At 42.6% G+C, this 19021-nt stretch overlaps 1 protein-coding gene across 12 annotated transcripts in view; it reads left to right on the forward strand.

Annotated features, from left to right (window-relative positions):
* Nucleotides 1-10391, forward strand: part of TRPM8 (transient receptor potential cation channel subfamily M member 8) — a 161806-nt gene extending 151415 nt beyond the window's left edge. For 3 of the 12 annotated variants that reach the window (XM_077155507.1, XM_077155506.1, XM_077155508.1), the window contains 3 exons: nt 311-344; nt 5333-5409; nt 7902-10382. In XM_077155507.1, coding sequence (XP_077011622.1) covers nt 311-344; nt 5333-5383 — 85 coding nt within the window. In that variant the 3' untranslated portion in view covers nt 5384-5409; nt 7902-10382. Of the gene's footprint in view, nt 1-310; nt 345-5332; nt 5410-7901 lie in introns of all 12 variants that reach the window. The other 9 variants (XM_077155505.1, XM_077155504.1, XM_077155503.1 and 6 more) reach the window with 5 other exon arrangements.
* The last annotated feature ends 8630 nt before the right edge of the window (nt 10392-19021 follow it).

A 19021-nucleotide genomic window follows, 5' to 3' on the forward strand; every position in this document is an offset into this window, starting at 1 on the left:
GGCTCTGAGATCTTGGTTTTGGAAGGCGGGGAAGGACCTTTGAAGCCATTTTCTACCACCCATTGATAGAAGTAGCTTTTATTTGTTGCACTTCTAACTGAGCTGAGAGAGAAATTCAGCTTAGCTTAGGTATTAGGAAGAAAATCAGAAGGGTGAACATAGCTGGCCCTTGATTTAGCTGAAAATGAAAATGATCCATATTCTGTCCTTTAAAAAACTGTAAAATGTAACCTAGTAGCCCTTGCTCTAGTGTTTTTTCTCTCTCCCTCTCGCTGTCTATTGCTCACTCTCTTTTTTAACTTCCTTGCAGAATGAGGCATCGGTTTAGACAGCTGGATACAAAGGTAGGGTCTCTTTATAGTTTGGGAAATATTTTTTATCTCTATTATCTTTGAGTTTTCAGCCAGAAGCCAGTGGTTATGGTTAGAAAATAAAAGAAGTTAACTGTTTGGGAAAAAAATAATCAATGTGACTCTGTCCCATGTTGAGATTTCTTCTTGATTGTAAGGGCTGGATGCCAGATCAGAAGTGCTTCTCGTGCTCCTAATTCATATGGGGAAGAGTCTGGAAGCCCCAATTCCATAATCTCTAAAATCTCTTTTGGTCCTATCTAACCAGTCCCCACCCCTACCCCCCACCCTCCGTTTCTCTTTCGCTCAGCTGTGGAGACAGATGCTTGCGATTAACAGGGAAGCCTCTGTGGCTTTCTATGAAGTCACTCTAGTTTGTTACCTATTTAATTTGGAAGGCGTGGTGAATCCTTTTCTAAACATGTGAATGTTAGGCTTTAGGGAGAGTGTCTCCATCCCCACCTTGTACTGGGTAGCCAGAAATTATGGTTAGACTCAGCTGAAATTACAGCGTATCCATAAATACTGGATTCCTGCCAGGCTCTCTTGAAGAGGAGGTGATTGTGGGTAATTTTATCATATTATTTTGAGAATTGCTTCCTGGATGGTTGACAGTTAGACAATGCTTGTCTGGTTTGGCAGAATCTTCAGTACCCAATACCTTGCTCAGAGTAGGGCCACAGTAAAATGCTTGTTAAAAGAATAAGGGTGGGCCGCGGTGGCTCAGCGGGCAAGAGTGCTTGCCTGCCATGCCGGAGGACCTCGGTTCGATTCCCGGCCCCAGCCCATGTAAAAAACAAACAAACAAACAAAATATAATAAAACAAGAAAATGTTTAAAGATGTTTCCCTTTCTTCCTCCCTTCCTTCCTTCCATCCTTCCTTCCTTCTCTCTGTCTTTCCTTCCCTTCCTCCCTCTCTCTTTAAAAAAAAAAAAAAAAAAAGAATAAATGAGGGTGGGCCACGGTGGCTCAGCAGGTAAGAGTGCTTGTCTGCCATGCCCGAGGACCCAGGTTCGATTCCCAGTGCCTGCCCATGTTAAATAAATAAATAAATGAATGAAAGGTACCCCACATGGAGCTTGAACATGAGAATATCTAGCTGACCCATTCTTATTTATTTATTTATGTTATTTACCCCCAGCCTTTGTGAAACACAAGCACATGTTTTCATGGACCTCATGTCCTGGCTTCAGCACTTTGATCAGCAGAGTGGGTCAGTGCCAGGTGCCTGGTGCCCACTTCAGAGTAATTCTTCTCTTCCTTTGGAGTTGTCATTTTCTTCTCCTCCTTTGGAACTTCCTGACCTATAAGTTGGAGTCAACAAATCAGGGTCATACTCGATTCTGTGTTGATAATCAAATGCTTTTGTCACAATTTTGGTTCTCAATTGCTGCATAACAAACTGCCCCAAATATCAGTGGTTTCAAAGAAGGACTGCATTTTGCTTATGGTTTTGTGGGTCAGGAATTCAGGAAGGGCTCAGCTGCATAGTTCTTCTGTTCTATGTGGCATCAGCTGGGTTTACTTACAGAATTCAGCTAGTGATTACACAGGACCAGGACTGGACATCTTATGGCCTTCCTCTCCACACATGACAGCTCATCCTTCTGGGCCTCTCCATGTAGCCCAGGCTTTTCAAAGCATGGCGGTCTCGGGCTATCATATTTCTTACAGAGTGGCTGGCTTTCAGGAGTAAAGAAACTTAAGCTAGCATTATCTTCAATGCTAGACCTGGAACTGGTGTGGTGTCACTTCTGCCAGGATCTTATTTGTTAAAGCTGTCACAGGCCAGGTGGATTCAGGTGGGGGAGGAAGATTCTACCTCCCTGGTCGGGGAGGAAGATTCCACCTCTTGGAGTGGGATTGACCTGTGTGTAAGAAGGACGGAGCTGGTGGCAGCCCATATTTGGAGAAACAATGCCGCGCAATATTATATTTTGTTACAGATATTTGGATTCTGGTGTTGTTGCTACTGATTTTTAACTGAGGGGCTGGGAGACTCCTATGTCACTAGCATCCAGTGTCTGCTTATTAATGATCATGTAGGATATGTATTGTGATTGTGATCAGTGGAGAAGGATGTTTCTGTTTCCAAAGCTGCTCAAAGCAAATACCATGAAATTGGTTGGGTTAAATAAGGGGAATTTGTTCGCTTATGGATTTGAGGCTGGGAAATGTCCAAAACTAGCCCTCATCAAGGAGATGCTTTCTTCCTGAAGACTGGCTGCCAGTGATCCTTGGCTCCTCTGTCACAAAGCAAGGCACATCGTGGTGTCTGCTAGTGGCTCCCTTCTCTTTTGGGTTTCACTGGTTTCAGTTTCTTGCTTACATGGCTTTCTCTCTTTCTGTCCAGATTTCATTCTCTTATAAAGGATTCTGGTAATTTCTGGTAATAGGAATAAGATCCATTCTGACTGAGGTGGGCCACACTTTAACTGACGTAACACACACAGGAATGGATTCGATTTAATAACCTGTTTTTCTGGGGTACATACAGCTTCAAACCACCACAAGGGGAAAGCAGAGTGATGGATATTTTTAAAGATTAAAGAAGATATGAAGAATAGTAAGGGCATATATGAAAGGAACAATAAAGAGTAGGGCTCTAAGTTAAGTATTTATATTAGACTGCAGAACCTTATATTACACGTTCGTTTTCCCACATCACATATTTATATTTAAACCTACTGCCTGTGGCATCTGTGTCTAGGCCATGCAACCCATAATACTTACATACTGATTGCACTGTGCTGGGCTCAGCGTTGTCAAAGCAGACACAGTCCCCGAATTTATGCAGGGACCCCTTGTTAAGAAGTTTGGGTATGGGGCATTTTATAGCTGAATTGTGCAGGATGAAAAAGCAGTAACAATTTTCTTTGCAATATCTGTCCTGCTTTCAACAGAATCCCTGTATCTGCTCTAGTGGAGAGCAGGGATTGGCAGCTACAAAGACCCTAAGATAGAAAACATGGGGAGAGTTCCAGGCAGCAGAGAGAGCAGTGGGGACCAAGGGAGAACTGAGAGAGAAGAGGTAGGAGAGAAGGCTGAGGTCTGTCCAGGAACTTGTTTGCCTCTCTAAAAAGTTTGGATTGCATTCCCCTGCAGGGACAGCCTCTGGAGAGTTTTAAGCTCGAGAGGAACATATCTGGTCTATTCCCCTAAAGGATCACTCTGTAGGACCAGAATGCCCCATAGGAGGGATTTAAGCAATCTGGTTGGGGGTAAGAGAGGTGCTGGGGACTCATGTTGGTGTGTTTGCCGAGGAAACCATCTATTTTTGTTTGTATTTGTTTTGTGTTTACTGTGGGTATATTTGAGGTAGTTTTGGAAGGAGCTGATGGAAAGGCAAGTTAGGAGTTGGGCTAAAGCTTCCCCAAATCACATCTCGGTGATGATCCTTCTCTGGAGGCTGCAGAGAACGGACGGCAGCAAATGGTGGAGGTCGAAGAGAAGAACATGGTATTAGCTCTGGGTCCTGGGCCAGAGGAGTGTTGGGGGCACTTTGCCGACTGACTTGACCCCTAGCGGCTGAGTTGTTTCTGGACTGAAACTCTTTAACCTGTGAGAGTCTGGCGTGAGGCTGGCATGGAGAGATGGGTTAGTGGACCTCAAATGTGGGGATTGTGGGAGACAGGTGGCTTAGGGAGTTACACTTAATTGAGATTGTGATTGAAAGCTGTCTGCGTAAACTGCAAGCCGGGGGTCTCCAAAGACCTCAGAGAGGGTTTGTGGGTTCTGTCTGCTTTGCAGTGACCTGGCTGTGTAGCTCAGCCCCTTTGCTGGTTTCCACAAGAAACCCACTTATGCCAGGTTTTGATAGAATTTTACTGATTTCCCCCATCTTCTCCCTTGTCTTCTGATCTCACCACACCCTGCCCCATCTCATCCTGTCCCTCTCTACTCCTCTTCCTTTTTTCTTCCCTACTCTATCCTCTACCACTTCCCTTTCCATCCATGTAGAATTTTATCTGTTGTTTCTTGAGTAGGCTCTTGGAGTCTTACCTTTTACTTTTAAGCAGCTTACTAAAGTTACTTTACAGTTAGCCAACACAGGGGGCTCCCCCAAATCCCCTCTAGTGGATCAAACATTCTTCCATTTCATTATACAAAAAAATCAGGTCATGCATGACTGATCTTAAATCTGAAACTAGGCATCTTACCATGCTTTATTTATTTTAAGTAGCCAAGTGAACTTATGGCTTCCTTTTGGTCTTTAAAGAAAGGCTAAAAGAAAAATTTGTTACTGGAAGCAAGCCCAACTTAAAGATGTCTCTCTGAGTGAGTGAGCGATACATCAAATCAGAAACCAACTGCACAGAAGTGGCATTACATCCATGAGCATCCATCGAGTATACTAATATTGCCTGTAATTTTAAATTAGATTCATGCATCTTGTGTAATCAATTAGTAAAACATTCATGTATCAAGAATAATTTTATTATGCCTTTTACTTAAATTACTTTTTATCATTTGTGCTGTTTTTGGGGGGGGGGTGGGCTGAGGAGAGAGGTCCTTTATTTGCAAAGATTTATCTTATTAGTAGTATATTATTTTTATTAATATACTTTTGACGAAGCAAAACCTATCAGTATCTTATTATAATTTTATTAGTAGTAGTTGCATATGATATTATTTCTATATATTATTTCTCTGTGTCATTACAGTCTATTTCTATATAGGAACCACTAGTGATTACATTTGAGTACAGCTAATACCAATGGGTGCTAATGATCATTAGTAAAGCCATACTAATTGGAGCCAATGTCTGTTTATTAGCCAAATGATTTCAGAAAATAAGCAATGAACAGAGTCTGAATATCACATGCTAGTCTCATTCTGCCCCATTTCAGGCAAATGCCAAACTTGTATTTAATGGAATAGTTGTACAGCATGTTCTGAGTAAAAGCCGTAGAATGACAATTCAAAACTGAAAGTTGGAAGATCTTATCTTAAGCCAAGTTCTATTTTTTCCTTCTCCTAGCTTAACGATCTCAAGAGTCTTCTGAAAGAGATTGCTAATAACATAAAGTAAACTGCATGGACTTTAATTATAGCAAGGTAAGTCATTCTAATGGCTTTATTATTATTATTTTTGCTCTAAAAATGTATTTACATATTTTAAGAGTAACGTAAAATCATGATCTTTTCTCACCTGTTTTATTTTCATATTTTACCCAACTTGAAATAATGCCTTGGGTACAACATTAAAGCAATACAGGAATATAGAAAGAAACAAGGGAACGCCCCTTCTCACATCATGTTCCCACTAACTCTGCTCCCCAACCCAGAGCTGAGTGTGGTTAGCAGGGGGTCCAAGCCCTCTTCCTTTTGGAACTTTGTAAAGGGCTTCTAACCTATACAGCAATTTTGACAAAAAAAAGGCCGCAGTGTTCTGAGACTTGCTGTTTTTGTTCTTCGTTAACTAGATATCATGGATCTCTTTACAGATCCAGCACTTAAAAATGCAACTTTCTCATGATGTGGTTTTTATGTTTATTGCTATGGAACATACATATGTATATCAACACATACTTTTTTTTGTAAGCAAAAATGTTTCAGGGAAGCATTCCAGGGTTTTAGCAGTAGCTCATTAGAAAAAGAAAAATGCAATTCAATTAACTGGCAAAATGTAACCCAAGGCTCTGCTCCATGATCTTACCATTTGCTTTAATTATGTTTACCCATCATCTGTCCAAATCCTGAAACCAAATGTTAAAAATGTGGTTAGGAATATATAGAGTTAGGAAGAAACAGCAATGGGCATGCCCGTGGAAAAGAATTCTTTGAGAAAGTAAATTGCAAAGAACGGCCACAAAAAGGATTCCTCCCTCCCTTCCTTCCATTAGTATATATTGAATGCCTACTATGTGCCGAGAACTGGTTTAGGACATGCACTGAGGCTCAGGCATTTATAACTGCTTATTCATTAAATACTTACCCTGCAGAATTTCTGTTCATGGAGTGATTTGCTAAAGGGGAAATTAGGTCACATCAAGTTCTTTTCAATATTTCTGATCTCTCAATATTTTTCCTTGGGTTCTGACAGTCAAATTCTCTATTATGGAGGGCTTTGTTGAAGCAAGATTGATGCATATTTTATATTGTCTGAAGGGCAGTTACAAGCTTCTCAATATGCTCAAGAAAATAAACCTTGCATATTCCGGAAGGACTTATTTCAACTCTTTCATAATGGTCTTTAATGAAAACAATATTAAACCTTGTAATAAATTACAGTTTGAATTTTGAAACACTTGCCATCTGTTTAACTTATGAACTCTAAGACATAAAAAAGAATCAGGAAGAGAACAATTAGTAACGATAAAAAACCTAAAGATGATTAAAGACTTGTAATAATCAGAAAAGATTCAAATTAAGACATGCATATCCACCTCTTAAACCTCTCATCTCCTCATTTTTCACGTGTTGATTGTGAGTAAAATGGACAAACAAGCCTGACTTCCTGCCAAGAAGACTTTGCTCAACCTTAAGCCTTTATTAACATATTGAGAGTTAATTGGTGAATGAAATCAAATAGGAAGGACCTAAACTCTGTGTATGTGTGTGTGTGTATATGTGTGTGCATGCACATGACCGTGAAGTAGAGAGGATGAGAAGAACATGTGAGAAAACAGATGTACCGTACATTCTTAACCATCGACATTTTTAGAAACAATTTGATATGTCCATTTTTTACAATACTTTTTACTTGTAGATATAAAATCCATTTGTTTGATGTCATATCCTTAAGAAGCTCACTGGAAATGTAAATTTACAGCTACATGACATTAAAATATTCTTGTACTGCCTCCCTGATGTTTCTTTCTCTAGAGAACTGAGGATGTTAAGATCTCTGGGGTAGGGGCAAGGGAAAAGGGCCTCTCCAGGTGGCTGTGAATTTACCCGTTCTCCCACCAGGGTGTCCCTCCTTCAGCCAGACTTTGGTCCTGAAACTTGGGATGAAGAAAACAGGCAATTGCCTGTTTTTTCTTTCTTCCACACTAAGGCTGAAAGGAAGAATGAATCCAGGGTGAGAGGAAAACCATTTGTTATGCCTTTTACTTAAGGATGAGTACTCTCCTGGGAACCATGTGGAAAATGAGGCCCATGGAAAAAATTCCGATCCATAAATAGTAGTCCATCAATTCCTGTGTTTTCTGTGCTTTAAGTTCAGTGAAAGCATTTGAAGTTGTTCCTTTAGGAGTCACCATAAAAGTGCATTTTGATAAATTTTTGCGGTTTTTAACTTTATGTTAAACTCATTCTTTTTACTTATACAGAAACCATTGAGCAAATAAGGCACTCAAAAACTCTGGGTCTTAAGCTAAATTTAATGAGTTGAGCCTTGGTTATTTATCCTTTGTCATTCAATTTACACTAGCAAAAACATCAAACCACATATTTTTAAGAGAAAAAAGGTCTCCTAGACAGGTGAATACCAAAAGAAAATCTCTTATTTTTTGGTAGTATATTTCGATTACAGGTGTATTTCCAATATATTTTGAGAATGGAAGTGAGAAATCTATTCTTAACAGTGTTCTTTGTTTTTACAGGCATAATATCAGAGGATCTAAATTGAAAAGACTTGAAAGATGCTGACCAGCAGTTTTGTCATTGACTGTTAAATGAGAATTTTTCAGGCCCCTGGGTAGATAGTGGATGGTTTTTAATCACCCAAGGATGTTAAAATCTGAGAATGCAGCATGTGATTGATTTCATAAATGAAGATGGATATAAAGGAAGAACATATCCTGTAACCGTCTTCTACTGAAGGGTGCCAGTTGCTTTCTGAGTCTCAGTACTTACTATTTGCTATTGATAATTTTCAAGTATGTGCCTGTGTCCTCTTTTTTTTTGTTCCATTTTTCTTACTTTTGACCCAAACATATTATGAGGGCATCTCTCCTAGGAATACAAATCTGTTGATGCTTTCCCCTCTCCGTTGTTATTGCCAATCGATTCTCTATATTTCCTTTCTGTATTAAGGGATTAATTAGTTGACTTATTGTTAAAAGTCTCTCAAATCAGACCTGATTCTAAAACACACCATAGCAAGAGAACCCTGCAAGAGGAGCTATTTTCATTTCTCATTCTTCTGACCTAGCAAAAAAGGTGAATAAAGTACCTCTGAAACTCATTAGGAACTCCTATTGCAGGAGGGGTCCCCATTCCTTACTATGTGAAAAATCACCCAAATATGCTATCTTGAGAGACAACACTGATGTTGTTTTCATTGGGTGCTCCTTTTTCTTCTCTTAATCTTCCCATTAGAAACATATAGCTAAAACAAACAAACAAAAAACCATATAGCTATTGTAGAAAATTTAGACTATGGAGAAAAGCAGAACGAATAAAAAATAGTCTTACCACATAAAAATGCTACTCGCTAAAATTTCAGAATGTTTTCCCAAGTCTATGTTTTCTATGCATGTTTTATTTCTTTTTAAAAATTTTACATAATGTCATCATACTGCATCTACGATTTTATAAGTCTTTTTCACTTAATATTTTAACAGAAAATATTTTCTTTTTATTCGTGTCTTCTTAAATATATTAATAATTGCATAATAGTTGATATTTAGTCGGTTCTACAATGTTGGTCATCGAAGGCTGTTTCTAGTTGGCCAATGGGATGGGGGTTCTTGTACCTAAACCTTTTTCTGCATTTGAGATAAGCTCCCAAGTCGATATTACTAGGAATATCTATTATGAAACCATTTACAAGTCTTTTCATAAATATATAGAAAATAGGAATTATTAACTTGTGTACAATATATGAGATAGAAGAACCTAGAGATATTATAACAAAATATTATATTTACTCCTTAGTTTAAGAAGAAGCCAATATGTTCATTTAATTATTGTAGATGGCAAAGGCTGGAATGGGGAGATTATTTTACTGAATGCTCTTATTCTCAGCTTTCCCTGGAAGCCGTGGTCTCTGAGCCTTTATGTGCTGGAAGTAAATAAGGTCATTTAAACCCATAATTCATTTTTTCAACTTAAAATAGGCTATCAATTCAGTGGCCAAAGAATGAACTCTTAGAAGGAAGTTATTAAACGATCATCTAATTAGGAAAACTACAAAAGCATGAAGCAAAAAAGTTTCTTTCGTTCTGTCTGGACAGAAAGCTGTGGCAACTCACAACTTTCTTGATGTCGGCAGGAGGTGAATCTAAATAAAAGATGTCTTTTTACTTAAACCCCAACAAATGACCTGAAAGAAAATGTGATTCCCAGTATCAAACAACTCATGGTTATAGATGCTGAAAGTAGACAGGCCTAAATTTACATGACAGAAATTGTCAATGAATGGAATTTGCAAAATTTCACTGCTAGTGAGAGAATGGTCACATGTCTTTTCTGACATGGCCAAGAAGAGGCTCTCATCATCTCTGTACTCACCGGACAAAACCAAAGGCTACAGCACGGTACCTAAAGCTGAGCTGAGAGAAACCACAGATCCCACCCCTTACTCTCTACCGAAGTAGGCAAATGTGGATAAAATCAGTAAATTAAATTGAATCCTTCCCAGAAGAAAAAATTGAGCATAACGTGTTTGCTGGACCCCCTTGATGAATTTGTCCATATATCTGTATTTTCATGGACCTTGTTTTTGTTAGTTTAAGGACCAGACAATGTGCCCATTAATCACAACAGCGAAAGAAATTCTCCAGTGGCAGGAAGGACACAAAACTTGAACAGAACTCAGTATTCTCTTGTATTTGAGAAAGAACTGTTAAGTGTTTTCAGCTCAGCTCAGTCCAGTGTGTGCTTTTTGCATGGTTAGGGGATGTGAGTTTTCTTCTGAAAAGTCATTTTTTTCGATGTAGCTCGTTAAAATAGCACAAGTAGCAGATGTTCCTCTAATCAAAGGTGCTATGTCCTTGTGTATGGAACTAATTAATTGTGTTCTGTGTATGTGTACACAACTATGGATCATCCTTCCACTTGGCTTAAATGTGTGTGTTCATGAATTAAATAACAGAGAAACTGTCGTGTGTTGCTTTTGTAATTCTACTGAGTGAAAAAAGTGGATTCCCTTGTTCTATCAGATTCACTTCTAGGGGACTTAGTTCCCAGTGCTGCATGAGCTGACTTCTTGAAGGAGTGACTAGAACCTTCTGGTTGGATGTCGCCTGTGGACACGGGTCCTGCCAGCAGGGCTGTATTTGGATTCCACGGCCCTCTTTCTAAGCCCACTAGGCAGCCATCTGCCTGTAGCCCAAGGGTCTCCCTGGTCCACTGACTTGGAGCTGTCCCCATGTGTCCCTGCCCCTTTGACATGCCTACTTATTTCTCAGGTGACAGGGGTCTCAAGTGGACACGCGAACAAGGATCAGGCCATCTCAGGCCGACTTGGGTGTCCATTGCCCACGAACCCACCTGGGGTTGGGCTTAGCCTCTGTGGGACCATCATCTCCTTGCTAAGGGGACGCCCCCTCGAGGGGCCCCTGGGGTCATCCTGCTCCAAAGCTGCCCTCTTTCCAGGGAGAATGGGGAAAAGTTTGTGCCCTTTGCCCTGCTTCTTTGTCCCCTGGAAGATGGATGCTGCACTGTCATCAAGGAGACAGGCTGGCCTGCAGCCTGGGCAGGCCCTGGGGTGGAGCTGGATCTCAGAGGCAAACGTCCCGCTGCCCTCTCCAACCTCCCAGCCCAGTAGCACCTGTGGGACAGGTCTTTATTCTCCTGTGGAGGATGGAAACCTTGAGGGGAAAAGCAACCTTCTTGTCAGGAAGGAGCAGACACACTTTGGAGCCACGGTTAATTTAGGATCTGGCTGGGCCCTTGGGGGGTACAACTACAGAGTTACAGCATCAATCTTTAGGATCAGTCCTTTGGCTCCCACAGGAAGCTTGTTTGGCTCCATCCATCTGCCTTCTTCCCTCGTACGTGCACTGTCACTAAAGGGTTCAAAATAAATGATGGGGCCTCTGCCCTCCTCCATATCACAATCTCTTCGAGGACAGATTAATTACACTATGAGGCCATATGTCCCATGTGGAGAGCAGATACGAAGGCAGCGAGTGGGGCACCTGGCACAGATCCGCTTGGGTGGGACGATTAGAGAAGCACCCAAGGACCAAGATGGAGAAAGCTTCCCCAGAGCTCCTTGCAAGGAGAGCACTGCAGAAATGCCCTGAGAAGGCCGGTCCTGGGTAGAGAGAGATAGCAGGTGAATAAAGACTTGCTATGCAAAGGCAGGAGAGAGGCGTTTGAAGTTCCTGGAGGGAAACTGAGGTGGAATCAGTGAGAAGAGAAAACAGCATAAGGAGCAGGCTGGGGGTGCAGGGTGTGGGGCTGGTGCCTGTCGGGGTGTGCAGGGTCCTGTGTTTCCTTAGGATGGCACAGGTCTTGGGAAGAGTGGACACAAACCATAAAGCAATCCCAGCAGCAGACACAGTGTGCTCTTCCAGGATGTGGGACAGGCCAGGCCGGTCAGGCCCACTGGGCTCCTGCCCCGGGAGGCAGCCCCAGCCTTCTGACATGTCCACACTGGCGCCCAGCTTTCTGGTTGGCTTTTCACACCTCTCCGAGAGTATCTCCTGGGGAGTCAGGAGCGAGTGGACCCTCCCCTCTCATGAGCTGTCTATGGCTCCTTACCCACTCCCAAATCATGTCCAACTTTCTCATGCAGGGACACGGACAGCCTGGCCCTGCCTGCCTCTGCAGACACCTCTTATGACCCTCCCTGTCCAGTTCCCGAGGGCCAGGCACAGCCTGCTTGGCACAGACCCCCTGCCGAGTGCACGCCGGGCCCTTCTGGCTGCACCCGGCTGCCCTGTGTTCCTTCCAGCCCATTTCCCACCTCTGAGGCCCAGCACTCCACGCTCCAGGAAAACTGAGCTGCTCCCTGCCCTCTTTTTTTTTTCCTCCTGTCTCTTTTGTATTATTCCTCAGTGGATTTTCTAATACGAGGCAGCATAGCTCAGAGCTATGGCCTATAGCACAAATTTGCATGGCCGGCTGTGAGTCACGGCTGCACCGTTCGTTGTCTATGTGACTTTGGGTGGGTTACTTAAACTCTCTGTGCTTCAGCTTGCTCATCTGTAAAAATGATAACTCAAAACATTCTTAGGTCCAGGCTTGGCACTTCTAACACCTCCATGAATGTTGGTGTTCCCTGCTGACACTATTCTCAGCTGTGCTCTCCATGCAAAGTCCCTTCCATCTCTTTTTCTGGCTAACTCCTATTCCACTGTCAGGGTCCAACTTGGGAATCACCTCCCCCAGGAAGCCCGCCCTGATCCTCAGGCTGGGTTGAAGCAGCTCTCCACTGCTCAGAGCTGCCTTGGTTGTGGTTAGGTGTAGAGAACAGTGAGTCTGTAGGTGACCTGCTAGACTGGGCTTCTCTAGGCCAGGGCCCTGGACAGGCCCCTCCTGGCTACCAAGCACTGGAGGGAGTACACTTGTAACCCTTTCCTGGCCTGATACACTGGCCTGGAAGTTATCACTTCCCATTCAGGTCTGCTCATACATCTGTCTCCCTCACTGGACTGTGAAGACCTTAGGGGCAGGGACAGCCCGGTGCGCTGTAGGAGCTCAACGAAATCAAAGGTGAAATGAACTGTTGTTCTCTCTTCTCCCCTGTGCCACAGGATCTCTTTATCTGCATGGCTCCTTCTCCCTTCTTGGCTGGCTGAAATGTTACTCAGCCCAGATTAGACACCACCCAGTGCTTTCCTTGTGCCCCCCAGGCAGAGGTCGCCACCCTTCCCAGGTGAAGACAACCCCTGATTTATAAACCTTGTGATAGCTCCTGCAGCCTGCCTGGTTTCTCAGTGCTTGCGCCGGGGGCTGCTTGTGCCACTGGATTTGGAGAACTTGCTGGACAAAGACCTGGTCTATCTCATTAACTCGTGCATCCAAACACATACATTATCTGGACATAACCATGAACTTGTCCTCAGGGAACCTGCAGCCTACAGGCAGGTGGAAGGCAGCTGCAGAGATGGGTCAGGGGCAAGGCGAGAGCGCCAGGTGGCTTGGTTTCATGTGGGTTACATCCGTAATGCCACCTCGGTCATCCTTCTGCCTAAAGCTTTGCACCCGATCGGACGGCCTGTGAGAAATAGGTATGTGGCCTCGCTGTGGCAAAGGAAGCCGTCCTCAGGGCTCTTCTTCAGTCAATCTCAGCGGTGTGGAGGTAGCAACCACCAAACCAGGTGTCTGAGTGACCTAGGGGGATGTAGTTTGAGGATAAGACATTGCGGAATGGCTGTGTGGGCTGGCGGCTGCAGGGGTTCGCCTGCTATGGCCCAGGATGCTGACCATCAATAAACAGTGCATGGGCTGACCATGCACGTGGGGAACATGGGGAGCAAAGCGTGGATGTGGCACCAGGATGGGGAGTGGTGTCTTCGTTGTGTGGATTTGCTTTTGGCTATGTTTATTTTTTATTTTAAAAATAATGTATGTTTATTACAGAAAAATTGGAAAGTATGCAGATATAAAGCATACAGTCAAAATTGTCTTTAATCTTCCAAAGGAGAAATAACTTTTTTCAATATTTTGGAAAGTTTTCTTCTCTTTGGGTGTGTGAGTGAGTGTATGTGTGTGTGTGATGCACGTACACTCAACCCTGTCTGAAAGTCTCCTGTGTTTTTCCCTGTTCCATCCACCCACTCTCAGCTTTCCGAAGGGCCATTTCTAACCTCTCTATCTTCAAAATCCTTAAACAATCCCTCAACCCCATTGTCTTCCTCACTCTCAGCAAATAGCTTTACTTTCTACTTCCCATTCCTTTGGGAGCTCTCTCAATCTCCCAAACATGCTCACTCATCTACTGCTGGACTTGTGCTTCATTCCTTACTTCCCACTGCAAAGAAGAGATGCCCTTCCTATTCCCCAAGGTCAATCCCTCCGCCTAGACTTTGGGCCCCATGCCCCCTCTTTCTTCCCAGGGCCTTTATTGTATTAATTACTCCGCATTGGAACTGGTTCAGTTACTCAAATCTCTCCTATCTTCAAAATAGAACACCTCTGCCTTCCATTTTACCATGACTCTTTCCATCTCCTCTTGTTCATAATCTGACAAATGTTGCCACTGTACTCATAGTCTCCATTTCTTTCCCTCCCATTCATTGCTTAGCCCTGCAATCTGCTTCAGCCCTCACCCCACACCAAACAAATCCTCTACCCAAAATCATAAATTTTAATGTCCTTAAACCCATCGGCATTTTCCAGTCTTCACCTTACATCACTTCTCAGCAGGTTCAGCACCAATGTACACCTCTTTCTGAAGCCCTCTCTTCTCTTCATCTTCAGGAAACCCCTGTTTTCTTTACATGGTTGATGGTGACTTCTCAGTCCCCTTATGCAACTCATTCTACTCTCTTTGCCTATTAAATGTTCATTTTCCTTAAGACTTTGTCCCAGACTGTCTCTTTTCACCACCCAGGATCATTTCACTTGCACCCATTGTTTCAGTTATCATCTAGATTCTATTGATTCCCAGGCTTAAAACTCCAGCCCAGATTTCCCATCTGGGCGCCATCCCTGTGTTCCCAATTGCCTAACAGCCTCTCTACTTGCGCTCTGATGTTTCCACCATTATGTCAACCAGAAAACTGGAAGTCATCTTTGATACCTTCTTCTCATCTCATACCCAGTTCACTGAATCCTGTTGATTGCCTCCGCGTCCCATGCACTCTGCGATGACTCTCTGGGATTTCCTCTCATGCTGTGCTAGGATCCCCGAAATATCTCTCAAATCTGACCGCTTCTCTCCTGCTACCACTCTAGTCCAAGCCACTGTTTTACTTTTTGCCTGAACTGCCACAATGGACTCCTGGCCCTTCCCTGTTCATCTGTTCCTACTTTTTGCTTCACAAGTAGGCTAGGGTGGTGGCAAGTGTACGTAGTGGAAGGCAGCACCGCTTTGGGGTGGAGAGCCTAGGAAGACCCACCTTCCCATTAGCCCCACCATCTGGCGCAGCGTTACCACCTGCCAACAGGAGACCACAGGAGGTTCTCCCCGACAGGAAGAATTTGTGGGATGCAAATCCTCGGCACAGTGCTTACTTAGAGTACATAGTCATGTAGAGGAATGCTTTGGAAATTATTAATGCCCTTTCTCCTTTGCCTCTTTGAGAACATGGACTTTTTTCTAGTTGGTCCAGGACCTCCATATGTCTAGGGGTGGATGGAGGAGGTGGTGAGTAGAGGGGTCTCAGGATCATGACAGCGGGTCAAGGTAATTTCTGTTTATACCAGGCAAAATGGGATTACGCTGCATGAAGTTAGCTCTGAAAGGCAGGGTATGGTCTTGAGGAAGAGTTACACATTCTTTATTCCCTTCTCTTGAGCGTTCTTCCACCAACACCTTCCCAAGGACTTCGGAAGGAAAACAAGGCCATTCAGGCACCTGGTAAAAGAAGCAAAACACTCTGCATGGTGTATAGCCACGTAAATAAAATAAAAAGAGTTCAGGGGGTTGGGGGTTTGGCTGCCCCCCTCAAGAAGCCTATAGGAAAATAAAGCTTTACTGGCTCCCAAACAGCCTCTCCCCTCCCCATGTTTTCCAAATGCTTGGGAAAATAACTGTTGCTGAAAATATCCATATATTACCAGGTGAAACAATATTTATGTAATATTTGTTATTAATTTCAGAGTGATATAAAGCAACCCCAAGAATTTGGAAGCATTACAGAAGCTTTTAAAGGAATCTTTGGAGTGCATTCAATGGTTGAGCATGCCAGCATGGCCACTGATTTACACTTTTAAATGGGAGCGTCTTATAAAATCATCTGGATTACATTACATGGTAAAGTTGTGGTACCTCCATGGCATTAATACAGGGTTAGACTTGATTACTAGAAGTGTAAGAGCTGCAAATTGTTCTTCGATTGAAGATTATTAAGTTCTCTCATTTTCTTTGCTCTCAGACAGAGCCCATTTGCTGGTTGGGAACATGAAAAGAGACCCAAGATTCGCTCCAGGTCCGAGCATCTGGACTGGAGCAATGAGAGAACTAGTGAACCATCACACGGCCACCTCCTTTTCCTTCTTAGAGGATTACATGTGGCGTTATCGTGCATTTAAAAGACAAAGAGGGGGTACAAGTGTAGTTCAGTGGTAGAATTATCATTTGCCCTGTGGGAGACGGGGTTCGATTCCCAGTCCATGCACTTCCCCAAATAAACAAACAAGCAAAGAAAGAAAAAACAAACAAACAAGAAGTCAACAAATGGTGCTACAATAACGGGATGCTCACATGGAAAAAGCATGAAATGTGACCCCTGCCATACAGTATACAAAAAGAAAAAAGAAAAGAGAAAGAGACGATTTCTATTAAATATTTCAGGTACTTCCTCTTTAGTCTCAAAATGCTAAATTTACTTTCTTTCCTTTTCAAAATAATATTTCACATATTTCTAAATGCCAAAAAGCACCATAAGGCTTACAGTAGAAAACAGTAATCCCCACCTCACCCCATCCTAACAATGAGCAACCACTTTTGCCTTATGCTTGTTTCTTCTGCCTTTTTATTTTCATATTTCTAAATAATTGGCTTTTACTGTTATTTCTTGATTTTTCACAACTGCCACTTCTTGAGTTTTCAATTCTTGTGACTTCCTACCGTGGGTGATGAGGATTCAGCTCTTTTAGGCCTGCCCCCAGCCTGCTCTGCGATAAACAAACCTCTGGGATCCTCAGTCCTCGATGGGATCACGTTCTACTTTGATTACAGGATGTGTTTGGGTGGTCATGGCTATAAATATTGCTCACGGCAACAGCACATCTCCTTTTGTGGTAGTCAGTGGTACTCTGTGCCAGATGGTCAGGTCTCTCATCTTCTGGGCACACAGCAGGATTTCCTTTCCTTGAATTTATGTGGGGTCCTGTGATGAGGTCTGGCCAACAGGATGAGCTACAGGCCAGAGCACTTAATTGCCTGTGGGAAACCCTGCAGGGCTCTCTTCCCTTGTGGCACGCTGCCTGCCAATGGAAAGGTGGCTACCCAGGTAACCTGGGTCCTTTCCTAACCACCTCAGGCAGAGCCCCTATCCCATCCTGCTGTTGGCAGGGAGCACAAGCAAAAGTTACACTTTTATTGTTTTAAGCTTCTGTGATTTGGGGGATGTTTATTACCAGGCTGTAACCTAGGCTGCCCTAACAAATAAATCTTGTCTGAAACAAGGATTTATTTTTCTTGGCATTGACAATGCCTCATTTAAACTCTTTGCTAATTTTTCTCTGTACCTATCACAAATTCATCTCCAAACCTCCTACCAGAAGTATAAATCTCTTCAGAGTATTTTTCAATTGGTTACTCTATTAATTTTATCTTTTCCTTGGAATATTCCATCCCAGGTTGGCCTCTAGTCTGCCTTGCTGTCTTCTTGGAGATTTTCTTCATCTCTCTAATGGGGAGGATAAATTTTCTGGTTCCTGAAACTCCATTACCCCCATTTAATGGGCTACATATCCTAGCCTTCCTTGCAGTGGATTGGCTCTGTAACTTTTTAATGGAATATAAGCAGTAATGTTGCATGTAACTTTTGGAAAGTGTCTTTAAGAAGAGGAGGCTCATCATTCTTTCTCCTTTCTTTCATAAAGCTGCATGGAATAGAATGTGATGGCTGGAGGTCCAGCAGCTATTCTGGACCATAATGACACCAGGGCCGCATCTTGAAGAAGTCCAAGATCCTCATAACTGTGGAGGCACCAAACAAGCACTGAGCTGACTATCCCTGCACTTTTATGTATTTATTTGAACTTTTCAAATAAATATTTAATTGCAAAATATAACATATATACAAAGAAAGGAAAGAAAGAAGCAATAACTTTCAAAGCACACTTCAACAAGTAGTTACTGGACAGATCCCAGAGTTTGTCATGGGCTACCATTCCACCACCTCAGATTTTTCCTTCTAGCTGCTCCAAAACGCTGGAGGATAGGATTGTTAATATAGTGTTCAGCATTATATTTAGCTCCTTTGTTAATCCCATTTTTCTCTATTATACCTCTTCCTTCTTTGTTAATCCTTCTTCCAATCTATAGGGGTCTTTGAGCAATTCCCATTCTGACTTTTTCATGTTGAGAAGGGGTGTCCACACTGAAGGAGAGGGAGATGTAATGAATTGATAATCTTGGAGAGATTGGTGCCTCGGAGTCTCAGGACTTATGTCACCTAGGAACCCTCTGGGAATTACATGTTCCAGGAAGGCAAACCTAGTGCATGAAACCTATGTAAAGTCTCAGTTCATACCCTACGTGTTCTTGAGTCAACAGGAGTGATGTTGGTTGGGAGTTAGCAAACCATGGCAATTAGCACTATGCAACTGAAGCTTGCATAAGAGCAGCCTGCAGAATAGCCTTTTAACTCCATTTGGTCTCTCCTGGCCACTGATGACTTATTTTATTATATTTCTTTTCCCCCTTTTGGCCAGGAAGATGCTGTCAATCCCATGATGCCAGGGCCTTATTTATTTATTTTTAACATGAGAAATAAACTTTTATCTTATTTAACCAAAAACTGAGATTGTGATTGCAGGAAGATGAAGCTAATTCAAACTGATCCTTCCTTTTTCTTCTCTAATTCCTTTGTTTCAGTGAAGCATAGCCTCTAATCAGTTGTAGTTTGGTCAGAAAACAGAAGTGATGACGGATTTACAGATGTGAAGGGTTTTAATAGAAGAAAGGAATTGCTAGACCATTACAACTTTT

Source organism: Tamandua tetradactyla, chromosome 3, assembly GCF_023851605.1.
Source record: "Tamandua tetradactyla isolate mTamTet1 chromosome 3, mTamTet1.pri, whole genome shotgun sequence".
NCBI lineage: Eukaryota > Metazoa > Chordata > Mammalia > Pilosa > Myrmecophagidae > Tamandua > Tamandua tetradactyla.